Source organism: Clinocottus analis, unplaced genomic scaffold (genome assembly GCF_023055335.1).
Source record: "Clinocottus analis isolate CAN_PGR_092001 unplaced genomic scaffold, fCliAna1.0.p SCAF_29, whole genome shotgun sequence".
Classification (NCBI taxonomy): Eukaryota; Metazoa; Chordata; class Actinopteri; order Perciformes; family Cottidae; genus Clinocottus; species Clinocottus analis.
In genome coordinates this window covers 1755001-1775000 of record NW_027176031.1, presented here as the reverse complement: position 1 = coordinate 1775000, position 20000 = coordinate 1755001, and the positions used below count along the sequence as shown (strand labels likewise).

The 20000-nt window shown below is 40.9% G+C and overlaps 2 protein-coding genes across 6 annotated transcripts in view; one reads left to right on the top strand and one right to left on the bottom strand.

The window, feature by feature from the left end:
• Positions 1 to 20000, bottom strand: part of mcf2l2 (MCF.2 cell line derived transforming sequence-like 2) — a 99919-nt gene that overhangs the window by 35354 nt on the left and 44565 nt on the right. For all 5 annotated transcript variants that reach the window (XM_068593185.1, XM_068593189.1, XM_068593187.1 and 2 more), the window contains exons 16-22: positions 10490 to 10556; positions 8899 to 9014; positions 7277 to 7346; positions 5521 to 5613; positions 5173 to 5265; positions 4393 to 4515; positions 643 to 723 (exon numbers count right to left, since the gene is read on the bottom strand). In XM_068593185.1, coding sequence (XP_068449286.1) covers positions 643 to 723; positions 4393 to 4515; positions 5173 to 5265; positions 5521 to 5613; positions 7277 to 7346; positions 8899 to 9014; positions 10490 to 10556 — 643 coding nt within the window. The remainder of the gene's footprint in view (positions 1 to 642; positions 724 to 4392; positions 4516 to 5172; positions 5266 to 5520; positions 5614 to 7276; positions 7347 to 8898; positions 9015 to 10489; positions 10557 to 20000) is intronic.
• LOC137795612 (lactosylceramide 1,3-N-acetyl-beta-D-glucosaminyltransferase A-like) overlaps positions 13928 to 20000 on the top strand; it is a 14675-nt gene continuing 8602 nt past the window's right edge. Inside the window, exon 1 of the mRNA XM_068593192.1 lies at positions 13928 to 14155. The gene's annotated coding sequence lies outside the window, so the exon portion shown is untranslated. The remainder of the gene's footprint in view (positions 14156 to 20000) is intronic.

The window sequence follows — 20000 nt, the reverse complement described above, 5'->3', positions numbered from 1 at the left end:
TCATAAACCTTCTTTCGCCACTGTGTTTTCATCTGTTATGCATCTCTTCACTTTCTGAAGAGAAAACATGTTTCATAACGTTTTTATTTCATAACGTGTTTTTTCCACAACTGCAATAATTATTACAGTCTCCATTTGCAGTAACCTTGTCCTGTTTTTTTTTGTTGATAACCTTGATGAATATAAATGCTAACATTTATCTTGATGGTTTACAAGAAATGTTTAATTAAATTTACTATAAATCACAAAGCGTCTTTGATTGAATTAATTCCCAACCCTGCTGCTCTGTTGAGGACTTCTCAGAACACTCTCCCCATGCTCATTTTCCTTTTTTACATACAATATGAAAATGTATTAGCATTTCTCTACACATGCTTTTGTGGTTTAATCCTCCAAACCATCCAACCCTCTATCCATCTACCCATCCATCCATCCATCCATCCTTCCATTCATCCATCCATCCATCCATCCTTCCATCCTTCCATCCTGCCATCAACCGATGCATCTATCCATCCACCCATCCATCTTATCCATCCATCCATCAATTCATCCTTCCATCCATCCATGAAATAAAAATGCAGGATATATCAAGTAGTTGGTGACGTATAGGACAGTAACTCAACTGGAGTGGAGGTATTGTACCTTGCTGTGGCCTCTCTTGTGATCAGTCCACACGTGAAAGGATCCCTGCATCAGCAGTTTTCCCAGTTCACTCAGGTTCCCCTGTAAACATCAACAAAGGGACAGTCAGACATTTAGAGCACAACTCAGTACAGTCATCAGTGGCAGCCATGTTATGTGCAGAGTGCAGTTCTCTTGCTTTCGTGGATCAAAAAGAGTCAAAGAGAAATCAAGAAAAAGTATAACCCGTAAAATCTTATTTGAGTACCGTTTTCCAATTTTACCAGCTGGAATGGACATTAACACAATAAAAAATGGGTTTTTTATATGTTTATTTTGTATTATTATCTATTAGCTTTAGAACTTGTGAAGTTCATCAGTTGCTAGGAAGATTATAACTCCTATAGAATGTCTGCAGAACGTCCTCTGTTACAACACCCAACAATCACCTGGGAACAAAGCCTCCATAAAGAAAACTCAGCTGTACTATGTTTTGGCTTTGCACCAGTAGCTTCAGCTCAATGCATTTTGGTACATGTAGGCACTGCTGGAATGGCTCCACAAACAGGGAACTCAGCTTTCTGAATCAACATACACGTATTAAGACATTGTTTGCTTTAATTGCCTACATTTACCATCATAATGAAATTGATACACTGCCTGGCCAAAAAGAAAGTCGCCGCCTGGATTTAACTACCACTGCCTACTCTACAAGCCTGTGGGGGCAGTGCTATGATCTCGGGTTGCTGCAGTTGGTCAGATCTAGGTTGAGCAACGACCAGGTTCAGCAATGACCAGGTTATTCCATCAATGGATTTTTTTCTTCCCTGATGGCACGGGTATATTCCAAGATGACAATGCCATGATTCATCGGGCTCAAACTGTGAAATAGTGGTTCAGGAAGCATGAGACATCATTTTCACACATGGAGTCCAGACCTTAACCCCATTGAAAATCTTTGGGATGTGCTGGAGAAGGCTTTGTGCAGCGTTCAGTTTTTTCCTTTAAGTAGGATGTTTTAGGCATCTTATTTCATGTTGACACATTCCCTCTTTATTTCTGGCACAGTGCAGCTCAGGGATGACAGCATTTACAAATATGTTCTCCTTTTTTGGGCCCCTTGGTACGACTACTGACACTGCTAAGTTCATTCAACATAGTTTTGCTAAATTTCTGACAGCTGGTCTTCAATCTCTGCTGTATGAAGTTGTTCACAAATAGATTGGAACAGGCAGCCTTATATAACAAATCATTGGCGTTGATTATGCTCATGACCAAATCTGTTTACGAGCAGCTGCTCATGAACAGGCCAAATGACTCCGGTTGTATTAAGCAATTAAAGGCGAGTTTTGGCTTTTCAGAAAGTTTGTTCCAATCAGTCGTTGGCGGTATCATCTTGGAAAAAAGGGAAATTCAGAAAAAATGTTAAAATGAGCATTGCAATGGTGGAATGTAGTTAAATAAACAAAGAGTCAAATTACTTTCAGAGAGTCTCCTTAAATCAAACCGTTGGACCACGATAAAGCCAGATTCTAAAGAATTTCATCAGATTCCTTTAAACCTTAATTGGGGTCTACCATCAACAGGACGTCCTGTATGACATCACTGACGGTATTGCTCACATACTTTGAACTAGTAATAATAGTAAAGATGCTGTTAAAATCATAAAACTCATTGTGTTTTTTTAAGATTATAACATACATATGTATTGTCTTTATTATAATTTATGATATCGTCTTTATTATTTTATTTTTTTATTTAGCTTACTGATTTATTATGTATTATATATTTTAGAAACTGGCAATTGGCGAATGTCATAATCGAAAATACTATTTATTCTGGTCATAATATACATCAATAAGCAATAATACCATGATCGTGATCTTATAATCCTTTTCCAATATTACATATATTAAGTGGTAAATGCTCGTGATTTCCTGTTTTATTCAAGCGAACCTCTCGTGTTGAAAAATAAAAAATGTAAGCACAAAACATCAGTTTTTCTTTTGCTTCTTTGCATTTTTTTCGTCATAAACATTTCACACTTTCTCAATTTTAAAGTCATGAATCCAAAGACATTTACCCAAAGTAGATCATCCCCTGTCTTAGAGTGAGCTGTATCTGCACTGCACTTATCAAAAATAAATGACAGAACCAGTGAGTAACCAGCAAGTGCCCCAGAACTACATCTGTTTACCCATGATCACACGCAGCGTGTCTCTGTGTAGCCAAGCAGATCCATCCAATGATAGACATCACTACTTCCCCTCTGCGCAGTTGTGGTGCACAAGAAATGTCTTTGAAAGAACTGGCGAGAGCAAACATACAGATATGAATGGTCAGGGAATGAGATGGAATGTCCTCACTGAGAATAAAAAGTACATATAAAAAACATTGTTGTGTGTGTTTGGTTCATACATTATTTGGAGCTGAGTTTAGGTGGTGTGTGGACAGACTTTTACTGGGAGCTACACTTTTCAGGATTGTTGTATACTGTTGTATAACAGCAACAGTGTACTCCAAAAAAGGTTGTGCCCCAAAAACTCTTCATACAATCATCTAAAGCACACAGTGGAGTCTGAAAAGAAAGGTCTGCAAAAACATCTCTAGCAATAAGAAAAACACAAAGTGGGTATATTGGGATCCCTGTGTACTCCTGGAGGGTGAAATCTCACATTGACGCTTTCCAAGCAAACCCGTAGTACGGTTCAGTTGCAGTGAGAACATAATCCGACCCAATTGCAAAGAGAGGATCAAATCGCAGGGGATTACAGGCTGCCTACAGGTTGCCTGTGTCCATTTGTTGAGATGGACCCAGGCAACAAGAGGTGTAACGTGGGAGTGGGAGATAACGGACTTCTGCCGAAATGTGATGCTTGGACATCTGGGCTGAAGAGAACATACTATATGCTAAATAAAGTCCACAAGAACAGGGATGTTCCTAAAGTCATTTGCGATTCACACTCACAGATCAGTGTTGAGTCAAAGTGCTTTGATGCCCTGTGAAACTGAACCAGAGCAAATAAAGAACGGACCAGAAGTATCATTTCCCACCTGATTCAGACAAACAAACCAAGGCCTGGAAACACTTCCCTAGGTGTAAAATAATTTCAGAATGTATACAATGGATGACAAATCCCCAAATAATTGTTCAATTAACTCGTCAAGTGGTTTCCATTGTTAACTTCAGCCTTCTGTCGTAAGTTATATTGTAATCTCTTTTTCACCATGCATACATGTTACATGGCTATGTCTGTGATCAACACAATGCTAATGATGAAGAAAAAATCCACCAAATCACTCCCTGCCCTCTTCCTTTCAACCCATTTCAAAACCGGGTGTTAGCGTTACAGCTAATACTGCAGTGGATCATGGGAGAGGGAAACACAACCATGAAATTCAATCCAACAGCTCTGAAACTCAACAGTGGTTGGCTCAATTTCATTTCAAAAGTCCCTCAACTTTCAACTTATTTCAACAAAAAAAAACATTAGTTGACAAAAACGTTTGCCTCATATAACATAGAAGTTTAATAAAAAATAAAGAAAAAACACTGATTTGACAAGAGACGGAGAAAACATATAAAATATGAAAACACTATATATACGGTAGGTGCAAAGGTGGTAGTATGTACAAGAAAGGTATCAGATACAGTTTAGTTTGTTTGAGTGTTAAATAACAGTAATATCAATATCTTTCATCAAGTATTCTTAACTTCCTCTTTGCAAAGCATGATAACGCTGCGATGACGAATGAATTCCACTCACTGACCTCAAAGCCGGTGATGGCTATTTGGTGCATGGAGTCGTTGACAGACTTGATGATGTCCAGCATGGTGGATAAAGCCTCCTCCAACTCAGCCGTCCCCTCTCCCTTACTGCACTTTAACATCTCCTGGAAGACAGGAAGGGGTCAGAAAAAGATTAAATTGGGATTAAAAAAGAATAAAGATTGACAATGCGATACCATATGGAAGCAAATATGACATTTTTTTCTGTCTGTCACAACACTGGGTGAGTAAACCACCAATAACTGGGAACTGTGATACAATTGTAGCTGGACCATTATGTAAATTAAGTCAAGAAAAGGCATTAATATAGTAGCAAACAACTCTATATGTAATAGAGTCATGTCTACCTGAGCAGAGATGCTGCCACTGCTAGCCGCAGGCTCAGCCGCTGCCATGTTGCCTTGATGAGGCAAAAGATGGCAAAATATTTCATTATGTAACAAATGATTTGCGACACCTTCAAAGTGCATAAAAAGGGTTGTTTACAAAATCTATCTCATATGAATAACTTCTAAATGTGGTTATTAATGGACTGAAATACCAGGCAAACATCATTTGTAGCCAAATCAAAGAAGCTTCTCAACCAAAAAGCAAGAAAGCCTCCAGAGTTCACAACAGTTCTCAGTGTTGTGAGTGTGTTTGTGCGTGTGTTTTTGTGTGTGTGTGGGTGTGTGTGTGTGTGTGTGGGTGTGTGTGTGTGCGTGCGTGTGTGCGTGCGTGTGTGCGTGCGTGCGTGCGTGCGTGCATGCGTGCGTGTGTACCTTGACCATGAGTTGGTATTTGGTGATCCTCTGGACAGGCTTCAGCAGGTAGGCGTCCAGAGACAGTTTGTGGTCCAGTTTCTTCTGGCATTCCTGTCGTCATATACACCAAGCATTCTCCATCAGGAGGGGAACGAGACACACCTTCAGAGCTAGTGGTAAAGCTGCATGTTCATGTCAAAGCACACTGTCCTGTCAGGTCACAGAATGGGACCGCGACAATGTTGACGATTTCAATTCTAGAGTTAGGAGGTTCTGTGTGTGTGTGTGTGTGTGTGTGTGTGTGTGTGTGTGTGTGTGTGTGTGTGTGTGTGTGTGTGTGTGTGTGTGTGTGTGTGTGTGTGTTACCTGAAAGAACAGGCTGTCTCCACACTGTCTCCAGAGGACTTCAGAGCGGGGTTTGTTCTGACAGTACTTTTCATACACCTGCAGCTCTTCTTTCTGTCAACACAAAGACGTATCTGAGCCTCACAGTAAATCAACTTGTGTCCTTTTCTGGGCAATTTCCGCTGTAGTCTCTCATTTGGGCACATCCCTGGCACATCTCATCTCCTCATTCATTAAAGGAGCCCACCATCACGGGACGAACCCTATTTAACCCTGTTTCCCACGAGATATGCATACAAATTATTCATTTGCTCTGACCAATCTGTTTGAAGGATGACATGAAGTAACTCCTATCTGGATTACGGTCACAGGCAATTCTATCAGATCCAAAAGATTTTGGTTGAACATTGGTCACAAAGAAGGACTTAATGCAACAACAAAGATGTTTGCCCAAAACAACATTGCTAACCATTGGGGGGAACCAGTAACTAGTGCATGCTTTCTTTTAACTCTTTTAGGAAAATAATATGGTTTGTGGGACACATTTAGAATGTTTAAACTGTATTATTTTGAATATTGTACAGTTGTTACATCACAACTGTACAGAAATCCTGACGTTGAAAATCTCATGTTTTACAATATGGGACCAGTCTTTGCGTCGCACAAGCCAATGGAGTGTCAGTATCGCTATCCATCTAGTGGTCAAGGGGGCGTGGTAATAGTTTTGTTCAAGTGAGGCTTCCTCCCTGGACTCTACTATGCAGCATCTTGCTACCTGCTACTCCAGCCTGCCTGCTACGTGTCTGTTACCTGCTACTCCAGCCTGCCTGCTACGTGTCTGCAACCTGCTACTGCAGCCTGCCTGCTACCTGTCTGCAACCTGCTACTCCAGCCTGCCTGCTACGTGTCTGTTACCTGCTACTCCAGCCTGCCTGCTACGTGTCTGCAACCTGCTACTGCAGCCTGCCTGCTACCTGTCTGCAACCTGCTACTCCAGCCTGCCTGCTACCTGTCTGCTACCTGCTCTCCAGCCTGCCTGCTACCTGTCTGCTAACTGGTCTTCAGCCTGCCTGCTACCTGCTACTCCAGCCTGCCTGCTACCTGTCTGCTACCTGCTCTCCAGCCTGCCTGATACCTGTCTGCTACCTGTCTGCTACTCCAACATGCATGTTACCCGTCTGCTACCTGCTACTCCAGCCTGCCTGCTACCTCTTTGCTACGTGTCTGCTACGTGTCTGCTACTCCAGCCTGCCTGCTACCTCTTTGCTACCTCTCTGCTACCTGTCTGCTACTTCAGGCTGGCTGTTACTTCCCGGACTGGTAAAGCCTTTTGGACTCTTTATCAATTCAAGCTTAAGAAAATGAATCCCAAACCTCCCTCTGTTGCTTCCTCATGTGTCTGCATTTGGTTTCTGTTTCCCTGCACTGACAACTGTGACAACTTGAGTCAATTGAAGCGTGTGTCTGCACTGAACTGGGCTCCTTTGGAGCAAAAGTTGACTTATGGTTGGTCATTGTATGAGTCACCCTCTGCAGGACCCCCTCCCTGCACCATGTTTGAACAGTTCACTTTTTGAGGGACACGCAAGAGAAGCAGAGAGTAAGTGCAGGCATTGATTACTTCCAATAATCATTTGGAAGTAAAAGTACAGATGTCGTATCAGTAAAACCTACTAAAAGTAGTTTTTAAAAAGTATGTATTATTCAGGAGTTGAAGTGTAAATGAACAAAATACAAATCATGATGTAAAATACATTTCCACCAGTATGTTACTCACCCTTTTCAGAAAGCAGGTCCCCACCAGCTCTGGCTTCTCTGCACAGTTCTCCAGCTCCCTCAGAAATGTCCTGCAGGGACATGTGAACAAAGAGACTAAGAACACACACTGTCATTTTTTCTTTGGCGGGCTGGAAGTCAAATTACTAACGAGTGTCAGCAGTTTTAGCTTCAATAACTTGAACATTCCTTCAGTATATTTGCTGTAGTTATTCTTGGGTAAGTTGGCCTACTTATCATTCATGTGTTTGTTAAATATGACCACTATGTCAAAGCCCCTCCCTTTTTACAATTAAACTCTAACAATTTGATTGTCAAACGTCCTGTGAAACATCTATGTCTCTTTAGTACTGTGTCAAGTCCTGTGATGATGTCTTTAAGGTCATCTCAGTTTGAACCTTGACAGCACAAAGCAACAGTGTGTGGGGTTTGAAAGGCAGGGAGCATCAAACAAAAATACCCTCCTGATTGCATTATGGATAAAATACTTACACAAATGAATGTTCTATATTTCGTGAAAATTTATTATATTTTCGTGAAATTTCCTGAAAAAAAACAATGTAAACCACATAATCATGAACCAGCCGAAAGAAAGAGTGCAGGTGGATGACTTGAACAATAAAGCGGTTCGTGTCGCCTGTCAAACGCAAATTTAAGGTTTATTTAATTGTCACATAACTTCTGTACTGAAGTAGCGACTCGTCTGTAGTTATTCAAGCCAAGCCACAATTCTTTCCTAAACCTACCTCAGTAGTTTCCTGTGAAGACAGAAGTTTTTTTTTAAAAGACTGAATGAATGTAACGTGAAAAAATGGATGAGGATAAATTTAATGACTAAAAGTAGTATAAGTTTAATAAGTATTAAAGTATCTTATAATTTGTGGTTTTCTCCCAACTTTGCAATACCACATTGATGGAGTACTCATTTCAAAGCACAACCATTTGGGTCTTGGCCTTTGAACTGTAAAAACCAAGGAGTTCAAAGAGAAAGAGTTCAGAGCCAAGGAGATTAAAGAAGTGGAAAGACACTTTCAGCAGTTACTGTGATGAGATGAGAGGAAGCACTAACAAGTTGACAGGGAGGGGGACCGAGAGAGGCCAAACAGGAAGCAAGAGGGAGAGGAAAGGAAGTGGACCAAAAAGAAAGAGAGCACATAGACAGGAAGGAGGGAGGCAAAGGAGGAGCAGCGCTTTGGTTTAGGCCTTCAGAGACTCTGCAGACTGCCTATAATGTCTCTGCATTTGTCCGCAGGTTGCCAGTTGCTTTGGAGGACTGTCTTGTAAGCACAGACAGTGAGACAGGCACACATGCTCTGTGAGTGGAGCTACGGTTTCAGGAAGTAACCACAAACTATTTAAAATATGTGACCGCATGCTGGCTGCAGAGTCACAAAAAAAGTCAATATTCCTCAATACAAAACTGGATTATTTGTTATCATGTCTGTGCAAATAGCAATGATCCATTCATAGCCAAGCACTGGACAGCAGCTGCGAGCCTTAGATTTCTCAACATGTTGGAGTGGTGTCCTATGTCAGCCCTAAAGAGAACATCCCGGACAATTTGTTACCTATATGATATGTGTCCCAGATGCAGTAGAGCACAAAGCAGGATGATGTACCTACCTGTTGTGGAACTCATATATCTCTGGCAGGTTGCCAAACAGCACATCCCTTTTGTTGTCCAGCGACGGAGGGATGAGGTGGCTGAGCTCTGAGTTATCTAGCTCTGCAAAATAACCCTGCGAAGAAGAAGAAGAAAAAGGAGAAGAAGAAGAAGATTCTTAGAATCTGCCCATTGCAGTTTGACTACAAGTTGCTCCCTGTGGGGAATGAGGATGACTTATAGAGCAACATGCACTAGTGTGCACCACTCTGTTCATGTAATCAATACAAAGCAGTCAGATCAATGCTGCAGGAGTTCATCTGCGTGTAAACCAACACAAAATACATTGGACATATTTATCTCGGGAGATCATGTAGAGTTCAAACACTGACAGGAGTCTGAAGGTTGAAGTAATGAGGGAAATAATGAGATTGTTATTAAAACGTAATAAATGCAGTTATGGAACAAAGCGGTGCACCAGTAGTCATTGTGCTATTGGATATCTGGAAAGAACTGCAAAGTCTCTCTTTGGAGCAGTGTTTGGTTTGTCCCTTCTGGGCTACTGTAAAAACATTGTGGACTTCCTGAAGAGGATCCGCTCTCTATAATATGAAGGACTTACTAAGCGTACAAAAACACAGATTCTTACTTCTTCTTCTTCTTCTTACACCAATGAAAACATAGCCATGAATAGTATATTCCATGTCTGCTACTAAGTACTAAACTCTACAACAGCAATGTATTCAGTTTACTGTCCACATGATTAGATCTGTGCGCTAAAAGTATAAAATGGCATCAGTTAGACTCCATCAGATATATACTGTCCTTAAGGGGACTTTAAATCTACAAGAGGATGTACTAGTCCTGAAGGGTACAGCTCAACCAGTTGTCTGTGTCTGAGGAGGAGCTTTGACTTCACTTCCTTAGACTTGGCATGTTTACTAGGCAGTCTAACATTAAAGGACAGACAATAACAAGTTGCATTATGGGATGTATAGGATCCAGTGCCCATGGAGATGGACTATATACCAAATGATGATAAACAGTTGATCTATTATACAAGTAGTTTCCTATTAATTCTCAGTTGATCTACTAATCGATGAACTAGTAATCATCGCAGCGCTCATGTCCAGCATGCTACATATGACCTCAATAAACTAGAAACTTCCCCTCAGTGTGTCTCATCTCCCAAACCAAGAATTCAATCTCAGTCAGTCTAAAGTCTATATTTTTTTTAATCAATTTTTTCTAAATTGCATATAACCAGTAATTATTAACGTCAATGCAATTTAAAGTTAAATAATTCGAGTTCATTTTTCGAAATCGATCAACTCAAAATTTCACTCAACCAAAAAAGTTGGGAACAAGCCCCCAAATGAGTCAGATTATGTGCTGCTCAAACCAAAGGTAAACAAAAGGGTCAGTTTCTCATCACTGAAAACTGAAGAAGGTTAGGGAATATTAATGAATAGCCAAGTGGTAATTTACCTGATGGTCCTTTAATGGGTGAATTAAAGGTTAAACGTCCAACAACAGCATAAAAAAAGTTGTTTTAATGTAAGTCAGCCATGATGCAATAGAGCTGTTGTAGAAGCAGCAGTCATACTGTACCTCCATGATGCTTTGCAGTTCCTCCACATACAGCCTCTCAGTTTCGATCAGCTCCGTCATGATGTGTCTGCAGAGGAGGAGCACAGAACGCATGCAGAGAAATTCATAATGGAACCCTTCTGGCTGAATTTCAACCCCGAAAACATTAAATTATTCATCCATGCACTTTTACTCTGATGGCATGTCTTTGCATGCTGACAAACAAACTAATAAATCAGTAATGAATGTCAGTGTTGTCACCGCAGCAATGAAACCCCCTCTGAGAAAATAGTGTTTTGTTGGCATTTGGAAGAGCCGTGAGATCAGACCTCATCAGGATGTGTGGCCCAACGGACAACTATGCCACCATTACCAAAGAAAATTGCACTTTGCTGTGGAAAGAGGAGATTTAATGGAAACAACATCACTGCTTCCTTGTTCCAGTCATACACATCAGTCCAGTTTACCTCACATGCATTTGAGTTGTAACCTTCGAGCCAATACATTCTTAAAGTTAGTGCCACTTTGACATTTCTGATATTAAAGGAGCCCAAAACAACAACTCTCCTGTCAGAGTCCCTTAGGTTCACCACTACGTCCACTTTATTTGAAATGACTTTGTGATTGGATCCTTGTACTGATGTTCAACAAGAGAGATCAGTTGTTGTAACTGTGTGAGTCATCAGCAAACTGAATATCCATAACATTGGTGAGTTGCTCTTACTCCCAAACGGAGGCACACATAGCTGTGGACGCCACAGGTGGCAGCACTTCTGTTGCACCTGAAGGAAATATGACAAGTTTTGGATGAATTGCCTGGAAATGTGGGACAGATATCCATTGTGCACACAGGGTGGATTTGACATTGGTGGTCCCATGGCTTTTTCTCTCACGCCTCCCTTTCCTAATGCTGAAATGCAGAATAGGTCATCAGGAATGTATTTGAGCTCTACTAAGACAAACTTACGTATAAAGATGAAGCTGCAGAGCTAATCTAGACTACTGTTTTCATTTCCCTGGAATCACCTTTGCAAAATACAAGTTGTCTTCCTCTTCAGTCATTATTTTGACATTGCTCCCATGCTCTACTTCCTCATTTCACAAGACAATCTGAAGGCTCAGAGCGAGCTGAGCTGGGACATTGAGGATAAATAATGGGAACTGAGATCCTGGTATTTATCCAGGAACTTTAACGACAAATATAAAGTATAGCACCGGTCAAAGTCCAAACTGAGACAACCTCTATTACATTTTAGAGAGCAGAAAAAAAAGAAGACTTTATACAACCTGAGTAATCTGAATGTTGTTCACCATGTTCAAATGGAAGGCGACACGGACATTATTATCTCATTTTTAGGCCCTGTCTTGTGTAGGAACCTCCAATGAAGGTCTAGTTGTAAGGCTGAGTATGAATCCATGCAGTAAGGATGTCAATAAAGCAAAATCCACCCGAAACAAGCAAATATGGACATCCAGTAATGGACCTTCACTTGCTGTCAGGAGCCCACAGAGATGTGCTAAAAGGCAGTTTGATGTACACTACAATTCTAGCGGTTAATCATTATATGAATAATTCATATTTATAATTCATGTAATGTGCAGTAACTGTTAAGTTCTATTGCTTCTAGAATCTATTGCTTCTGTCCATGCAGGGGCAGGGATCCTCCTCTGTTGCTCTCCTGGAGTGTTCGTCCCTTTTTTCCCCCTGGAAAGGTTTTTTCTATTTTTTGGGGGAGTTTTACCTGATCCAAAGTAAATTCTTGGGACAGAGATGTTATGTATACAGACTGTAAAGCTCTCCAAGGATACTTTGTAATTTGTGATTCCGAGCTGTACAAAATAAACTGAATAGAATTAAAAGAGCCGGACCACGACTCTCTAACCCTGTTAGGACTGAGAATGTGCACAAGTACAGGGACACAGTTTGCTATTCCTTAGCACTCATTACCTGACTGTGTACAAATGTGCTGGCTCTGATTTGTACAATTTCACACACATGCTGATGCACACAGACACAGGCTTATCCTCCTGTCAACACACAGGCCTAATTAGGTTTACTGCACATGATGTGTGCATCAGCTGATACAGCTGAGGACACGCTTTCCACGTGGAACATTACCAAATGTTAAGTGAATGCTGCAGTCAGATAACATTCGATGATGACTGCTGCTGCAGACTCACTGCACAGCATTATAGGTGATGTTAGCTAACTTTCCGTCCAGTAGACTCACTGTGAAACTGACCAAACTGCTTAAATTTCCTATTGACTCCTTTCTACTTGTCCCCCTGTTGCACTACATTTTAGCATGCATTTTATTCTCTAGTTGCCACTAGTGGCCACTGTTAAGTTTAAGTGACTTTGGAAAAGTACTTGTACAGCTGCCAGTTTAGACAAGATTTAAAAACATTGGCTTCTTTTGTTCAATAACTATGCATAAATCATTCCTTTTATAATCAGTACTGCAACTGATCAGCGATCAGTGCGGTCTTATATTTTCAGCCATAGCTTCCACATGATAATAGGTACTACTAACTACTTTATACCTCCATATCTACAGAAATGAAGATTCCAACCTTTCAGTTTTATTCTCATGACTCTGCTTGGCGTGTCACTTAAAACGTTTAAAAAAAACTTCCAACGTGGGTTTGCAACAAAACTACTTGGTTATGCTTAAGAAAATATTTTGGTTTGGGTTCAAATTAATCTGTTTTTTACATAAAATAAGTGTGTTTGTTATGTTTTATTTTACAAGACATAAACAGCGAGACTTCTGGGGAAAAGTCCTGTGTTTGTTAAGTAAATGTTGCTGCTCAATTGCTGTAAGCGTCTGATAATGTTTTTACATCATTGTTAGTTAGGATCTAGTGCGTCTCAGACACTAATGGGTGCAAGGTTCATCATATCAGCTGCCGGGGGCCATGCTGCATTTCATGAGTTGGGAATGACAAGGAGTTGCATTGGCCGAGACCCAACAATCCCAAAGAGGCCTCATTAATAATCTCATCTTTTCTCTCCTTGAGAGAAAGTGCCATTTGTGTTTCAGTCTGAATGGTTTGTGTGTCTGTCCCGGTGAGGAGAGGTAACAATACAGTATGTGCGGTGCCCAGGGATAACTTACCCTCAAGGGTAATACATTAAGCTACTGTGTGGTGTTACTTTGAACCTCCTGTGTGTGTGTGTGTGTGTGTGTGTGTGTGTGTGTGTGTGTGTGTGTGTGTGTGTGTGTGTGTGTGTATGTGTGTGTGTGTGTGTGTGTGTGTTCTAACTTACACATTCAGTCATCCAAAACAGTCTCCCTCTGCTGCCAGTGGTTCCTTCCCCTTTACGAGACACACCCCCCTTCACCCCTCCGCCCCCACCCACCCACACACACACACACACACTCACACACAGGGTGTCTCTCTCACAGCGCTGACACTGGGACTTTCAGGGCAACCAGAGCAAGCGTTTGAGGCTCTCCCCAGCTGAGCTGCTGACTGCACCGCATCGGACAGGGGAAGAAGTGAGGGGGAAAGAGGAGGAGTAAAGGAGGAGTAGAGGAAAATCAGAAAGCGGAGATGGTGAAGGAACGTGAGGAGCAGACGGAAAGAGTGAGGCAAAGAAAGTGAGTGTCACCGACAGATACCAGAGGAGAATGGTTTGTCTGTACTTGACGTCACACATGAAGCGGACTCTAAACCAGCCCGGTAAGTCAGGAGCACGGTGTGTCGATGTGTTTGTGTGCCTGAAGGGTGTTGCTCTAGATCAAGTGTTCTAGCTAAAGGTGTCGGCTTGCAGTAGCAGACAGAGTTAGAGAGGTAAGTGGGGGGGAAACAAGCTGCATGTGTCAAGATGATGAAGTCAGACAAGTAAATAGTCCCAAAAGTCGAAGCACTTTTTCTCTGCCGGGCCAGACCCAGAGCTCCAGTAAGACAGAGGGGCTGAATCCAGCTCAAACTGAGCAAGCTGGCTTAGCAGAGGAACAGAGAGCGAACAGGATGGAAACTAATCCACCTTTAATAACTCACAAGACACGGAGTAGTTCTGAAGTGTTTCCTCCTCGGCAGTAGACAGACAGTTGAGAGTGTAAAGGATTATTAACACATTATAATCCCATTTGCTTGAATATGTTTCTTTATAATTATCTTTGGTTTTAGTGTAGGATTAGTTTGTTTTTGTTTTTTTAATGTTGTTTCGGGAACCTTGAAAAAAAGTATAGAAATTGAGGTCTGGCAACTGAATTGCCACATAGACCGGTTTCCATCCAGTTCCAGGATACATCTGTGTGACTCAGAGCCAACCGTCAGTTAAAAGAAACAAAGTTAGCATACGTTTTTAAAGAGAAGAATGACTCATTTTGGAATCTGAACACATGCGGTTTCTGTTTGAGTATTTAAGATGACTGTGTGAAGAGTTATTATAAAGATATTATAAAAATCTTTCAAGTCTGGATGAAACAGGACCTTTAATGTTTGGGTCCTGTGTTAAATCAATTCAATGTAATTACCTTAGTTTTTTGTACAGTAACATATACATTTCCACAACAAATGTGTTTATTTCTTTACCCAAACCATGACACTGCATAGGCGTATGCATGTGCACTGATCACTGTGTTGCTGGACACTCAGGGGAGAAAACCAAAAATAAAACACTTTAAAGATAACAATAATTTATATAATTTTGACCTTATCAAGGACATATTCATCCCAGGTACATTTTTTTCAGTCAACAAAGCAGTGGTTAGCATCTGTATTTGGGCCAATAGAACATGCTTAAGAGTCCTTTTTGAGCTTTAAGTCAGTGGAGAACATTCCTGTTTAAGAACTGTCTTCCTGTTGGCTCGCTAAACACACAAATGGGATCAAGTAATTTAAAAATTGAATTTTCTAGGTTTTAACATTTTATTGGACTGAAAGGAGTGTGTTCTAAGGATTGTGTATGGAAAAAGCTCTTGGGCTGATGGTGTGTGTCATGTGAACTGCAGCACCAAGTCTGGCCACTATGCTAATAATGCCTCGCAGGCAATGAAGAATACAATAAACGTGTACATTGCTGCATGCACAGAGTCCTTTCTAAATCAACTTTTGCTTTCACAGTAAAGTTCGATAGTTTTTGTAAAGTATGTTTGTTCCACAAATAAATAGACTCAAGATATGCAGTCAAGCAATGTTACAAAACCTAAGTAACGTAAATCAGAAAGCTACGATACATAAGCAAAGTAGTAAAGTTATGTAACGTCATGTAACTTAAAATAAGTCCACATTGACTTTTGGTTTCATGCAGGTCACAAACACCTGTCTACTGGGTGAAAGTCCTGTGTTTGACCTCCGAATGCAGACTTCATACTACGCAATCAGACTTCCTCCATTACTCCCGCCATATCTACAGCCACTGACAACGCTGCTGTATTTAACTACTGCTCTGTCAGGTTCAGTATGTGGTGTATTTGACATTTCTGGCGCTAATAGAATGTTTAATATGTCATTACTGCTAATAGCTCAGGCCATACTTCAGTAACTTCACGAACAAGCCACAATTTAGTTAAGGGAAATCAATCTGACTTGGACGAACCCGTTTAAGTTGGGCCTTATCTTTTGTCCATCAGTTCTGACATCTTTCGTATTGTTTTACTCACCAAAGTTCATTGTTAAAGTTAGGGGGTTTGGCACAACAAAGTGTGAAAACATTAGCAGTGAGATGATCTAACAGGTTGTAAAGTAAAGATGTCTCAGACTTTAAAGGGTAAAAACATCACCCAAACATCCGCCACAGTTTACACAGCGAGCTCTTGGTTCAACAGGAGTGTGTGCCGAAATGAACGTCGTCACAGGTGCGCTTAGTATAAAGTGCTTTTGATGATTGTCTTCTTTTCAAACTGTCGGATGACCTGACTGCTTGCATTTCTGGAGTTTGTAGTTACGCAACCGGATCTAAGCCATTGCTGTGGCGAGCACAATGACATTGTCATGGGATGGAGGAAGTAAGGACCCAAATGCCGACAACCAAATAAATATTTAATTTCAACAAAAAAATGAGGAAAAGATTCCACAAAAAAACAAACCAGATACAGATAGAACAGAACAAGGACCAGGATACAAAAGCTATTAATCGACAAAGAGACAGGCAACAAATGGGGTTTAAATAGAAGAGGGAGATAACGAGAAACAGGTAGATGTAATGAGAGCAGCACAGGTGCAGGGAATACACAATCAGGAACCAAGCAGACAGACACCACCAGGGCAGGTAGTGTAAAGACACAGAGGACACAAGACTACAAAATAAAACAGGAAACAGAAAACTACAACTCATGACAGACATAACAGAATAAATTATGGCTAAACTACACAAATTGAACTCGAGTAATTTGTGAGAGAAAAGATGGGTCTGTTTAACGCAATGTTTCCAGACTCTATGATTAAACTCACTATGCAGTTTAATCATAGAGCCCATGTGGCCACAGCATAAATAACAGAAATGTCCTGCATTCCTGCAATATTTCCCTTCAATGACCAATACCTCTTATAATGTAGAGAACCACAACTATGTAAGTATGCCACACAGCGTGATGGCTATAGATAGACAATACATTTGCTTTGCTTACATTCAAAGCTGCTCATTTACAAGTGAAGAAAGGTTTGTAATAACAGACTTATGACGAATAGTTTAGATAATTCCAGTTCCAGTAAATTAAGTGTTTTAAGGTGAACTTATCTGCATTGTCAGCTGTAGTACGGGGAAAACATGAGTTGGTTTGGATAATCTAGGCTTCTGAAGAATTCGGATCTGCTCGGTGTCGACTATCAACACCTGAGCTTTGATATCCATTAGCTTGCAAATAACTGAGCTTGTGTTAACCCTCTGAAGAATCAAAAAGCAGAGAGAGAATCTACCATTAGAAGCTGTCCCACTTGGATTACTTGGGACCACATGAGCTCAAATTGTGGCTGGCTCTGAACATTTCCCTACAAGTGACCACAAGAAGATGAACCAATCGTTTAATCATGTTATTGTTCATCAATTTTGCATCATTGTGAAGCCGCACCATATGAGGTATCGAATGCCTCAAACCCGAGAGACCACGCTGACATATTTGAAGTTACTGCGTTAGCATGTTTGTACGCGTAACAATGTACTTGCATTACGTAATCAACGTACTTCAACTTTTACTGAACATAACTTGTAACTAACTTATTCAATTCAGTCTTTACAGCAGCGAACTCTAAACTGTTTTTAAAAGTGGAGCCTCTCATAGTACATTCAACCACCTTGCCTCTGAATGTGAAGGCCCGGCCATGTGTTGTGAGAGCGCCCAGTGGTCAGTCAAAATATGCTGCTGTGGAAATATGTGTTTGGGCCTATTGTGTGGCAGCATTGCACCGGCGTCAGCAGCTTCTCTGCTCAGGGGCTCGGTGGTGCTAAAGCCCCTGCATTATAGGTCTTTGTGCTGGGTCGGTGCTTACATTCACAGCGTCCTTAGCAGAGTTAACGGCACTTAACCCAAGGGGTGGATCAGCTGCGAGTGTTTACAATATACACATTTCAGGGGGGGGCTTTTTTCTATTCTCCCCCTTACCTGATATAAGTTTGTACCAAAATTAATTACAAATCGATCTTGTTTCTACATAACAGGATGCAGTAGCTTGTTGCTCAGAACACACCGTGGTTCGCAAACCACAATAAACTTCAAGCTCACCAGAACATTAGAGTTCTGTGGGTTAGTTCTTCACTATGTTCTTAATGAGTAATACTCCGTCCAACAATGGTAGGAAAAAGGCAGGTTAAACTCACAGGAAATGGGGAAGACAACGGGGAATGGGGGAGAGACATGCAAACCGGACGTCCCGCTCTAGCGCTTTGTGAAAGGGCCTATGAGAGACCCCATTCAACAGCCATCTGCTATGGTCAGCGATTTAAGTGGTAGTTACATGACCTGAGTGGTCCCTGAACATGGAAGTGTATGCTTATGCATGTGTGTGTGTGTGTGTGTGTGTGTGTGTGTGTGTGTGTGTGTGTGTGTGTCTGTGTGTGTGTGTGTGTGTGTGTGTGTGTTATCAGCTGTAAGCAGGTTGACTGGTTGAATACAGATAGAGTTAACAATGTCCTATCAGAGCAAGGCATGTTTATTTGTGCACATGTCAACAACAAGGCGATTCAAAGTGCTTCATATAAAACTATTACAAGCATCAAAACGTAATGCAGAAGAAAACCAGATGTAAAAACAATTAAGAACATTCATAAAAAACAGTCAAGAAGCAAAAAAATATAATACAAGATACAGTGCAGTTTGAGAAATAAACAGTCTCTCCTTTACATATAAAGTGATGTTATAGTGAACTATAAAATGATAATGTAAAGAGCGATGCTTTACCGTCTTGTGGATAATGTGGTATGTGGCAAACTGAAGAACTAAATTTGTATTGTATTTCATGTTTCAGCATGACAGACAGAAACCAAAATGGCCAACTGCGGCCCCTTTTTTATTGGCCTGCGGCGAATTCTCAAAATATAACGGAGAGATAGTCAAGCAAACAGCAGCAAACCTGATAGCTCAACAATCATGTTTTTGCCATCTAAACAAAACTCAAGAATATGCCTCGCTAACAGCTACCAGGTCGCTCAACTCACAGTGCGACACGTCTTCATTAGACAGAGCACTTGTCAGAGACTTGTCAGAACATGGACATCCTATCTGAGGTCACTGCTCAGGCGCAGCTCCGCGCTGCAAAGGTTTTATTTCCTAAAATTGACCAGTTTTTGAAAGAAAAAGACCAACTTCTTCATGACCTGAGTGACCCTCTATGGTTAGTAGACCTAGCCTCTAGTTGATCTTATTATCATCTAACACTGAACAAGAGCCTGCAAGGCAAGAAGCAGGTACCACAACCTCACGCACACATGAAAGCGTTCTGTGTGAAGTTTCGTCTCATAGAGAGGCAACTACGTAACATCAATGCTGCACACTTCCCCACGCTGTCTGACATCAGAGAAGCTTTTCCAGAGGTCAACCTTTCTGCTAAAATTAGGAAATATGTGTCTGTCATAACATCTCATGACAGAACTCAGTCAGCACTTCCAAGATCTTTCTGCCATTAAGAAAGTGGAAGAGATTCTGCAACTGGAACTGATGGAGATGGTGATGATTGAATATTACATATTATATATATTATTTTTTATCCATGTCCTTATAAACCTCCTGTTAGTACCTGTGGAGGATGTTTATGCATCCGGGTCATCGAGCACTAGCAGAAACTCCTTAAGATTTAAAGCCGTAGCACACAAAAATTCAACAATGTTTTCCCATAGAACAAGTAACTTTTATATTTGCGAACCGATCAAGAGTTTTTTTTTAAAATTAAACATCTTCCCAATATGTCAAAGCTTTGTTTGGATGTTTGTTACGGATTCAGATTCTTTAGGTCCTAACCTTTCCAAAAAGGTGTGTTAGTATGTGAGATGTGGTTAAGGCCCTGAACCATGGAGTCGGAAAGCTCAGGGACTGCTCGAGGAGAGATTTTTGGCAAATCTTGCTCATAATCATGCTGGATGTTATAA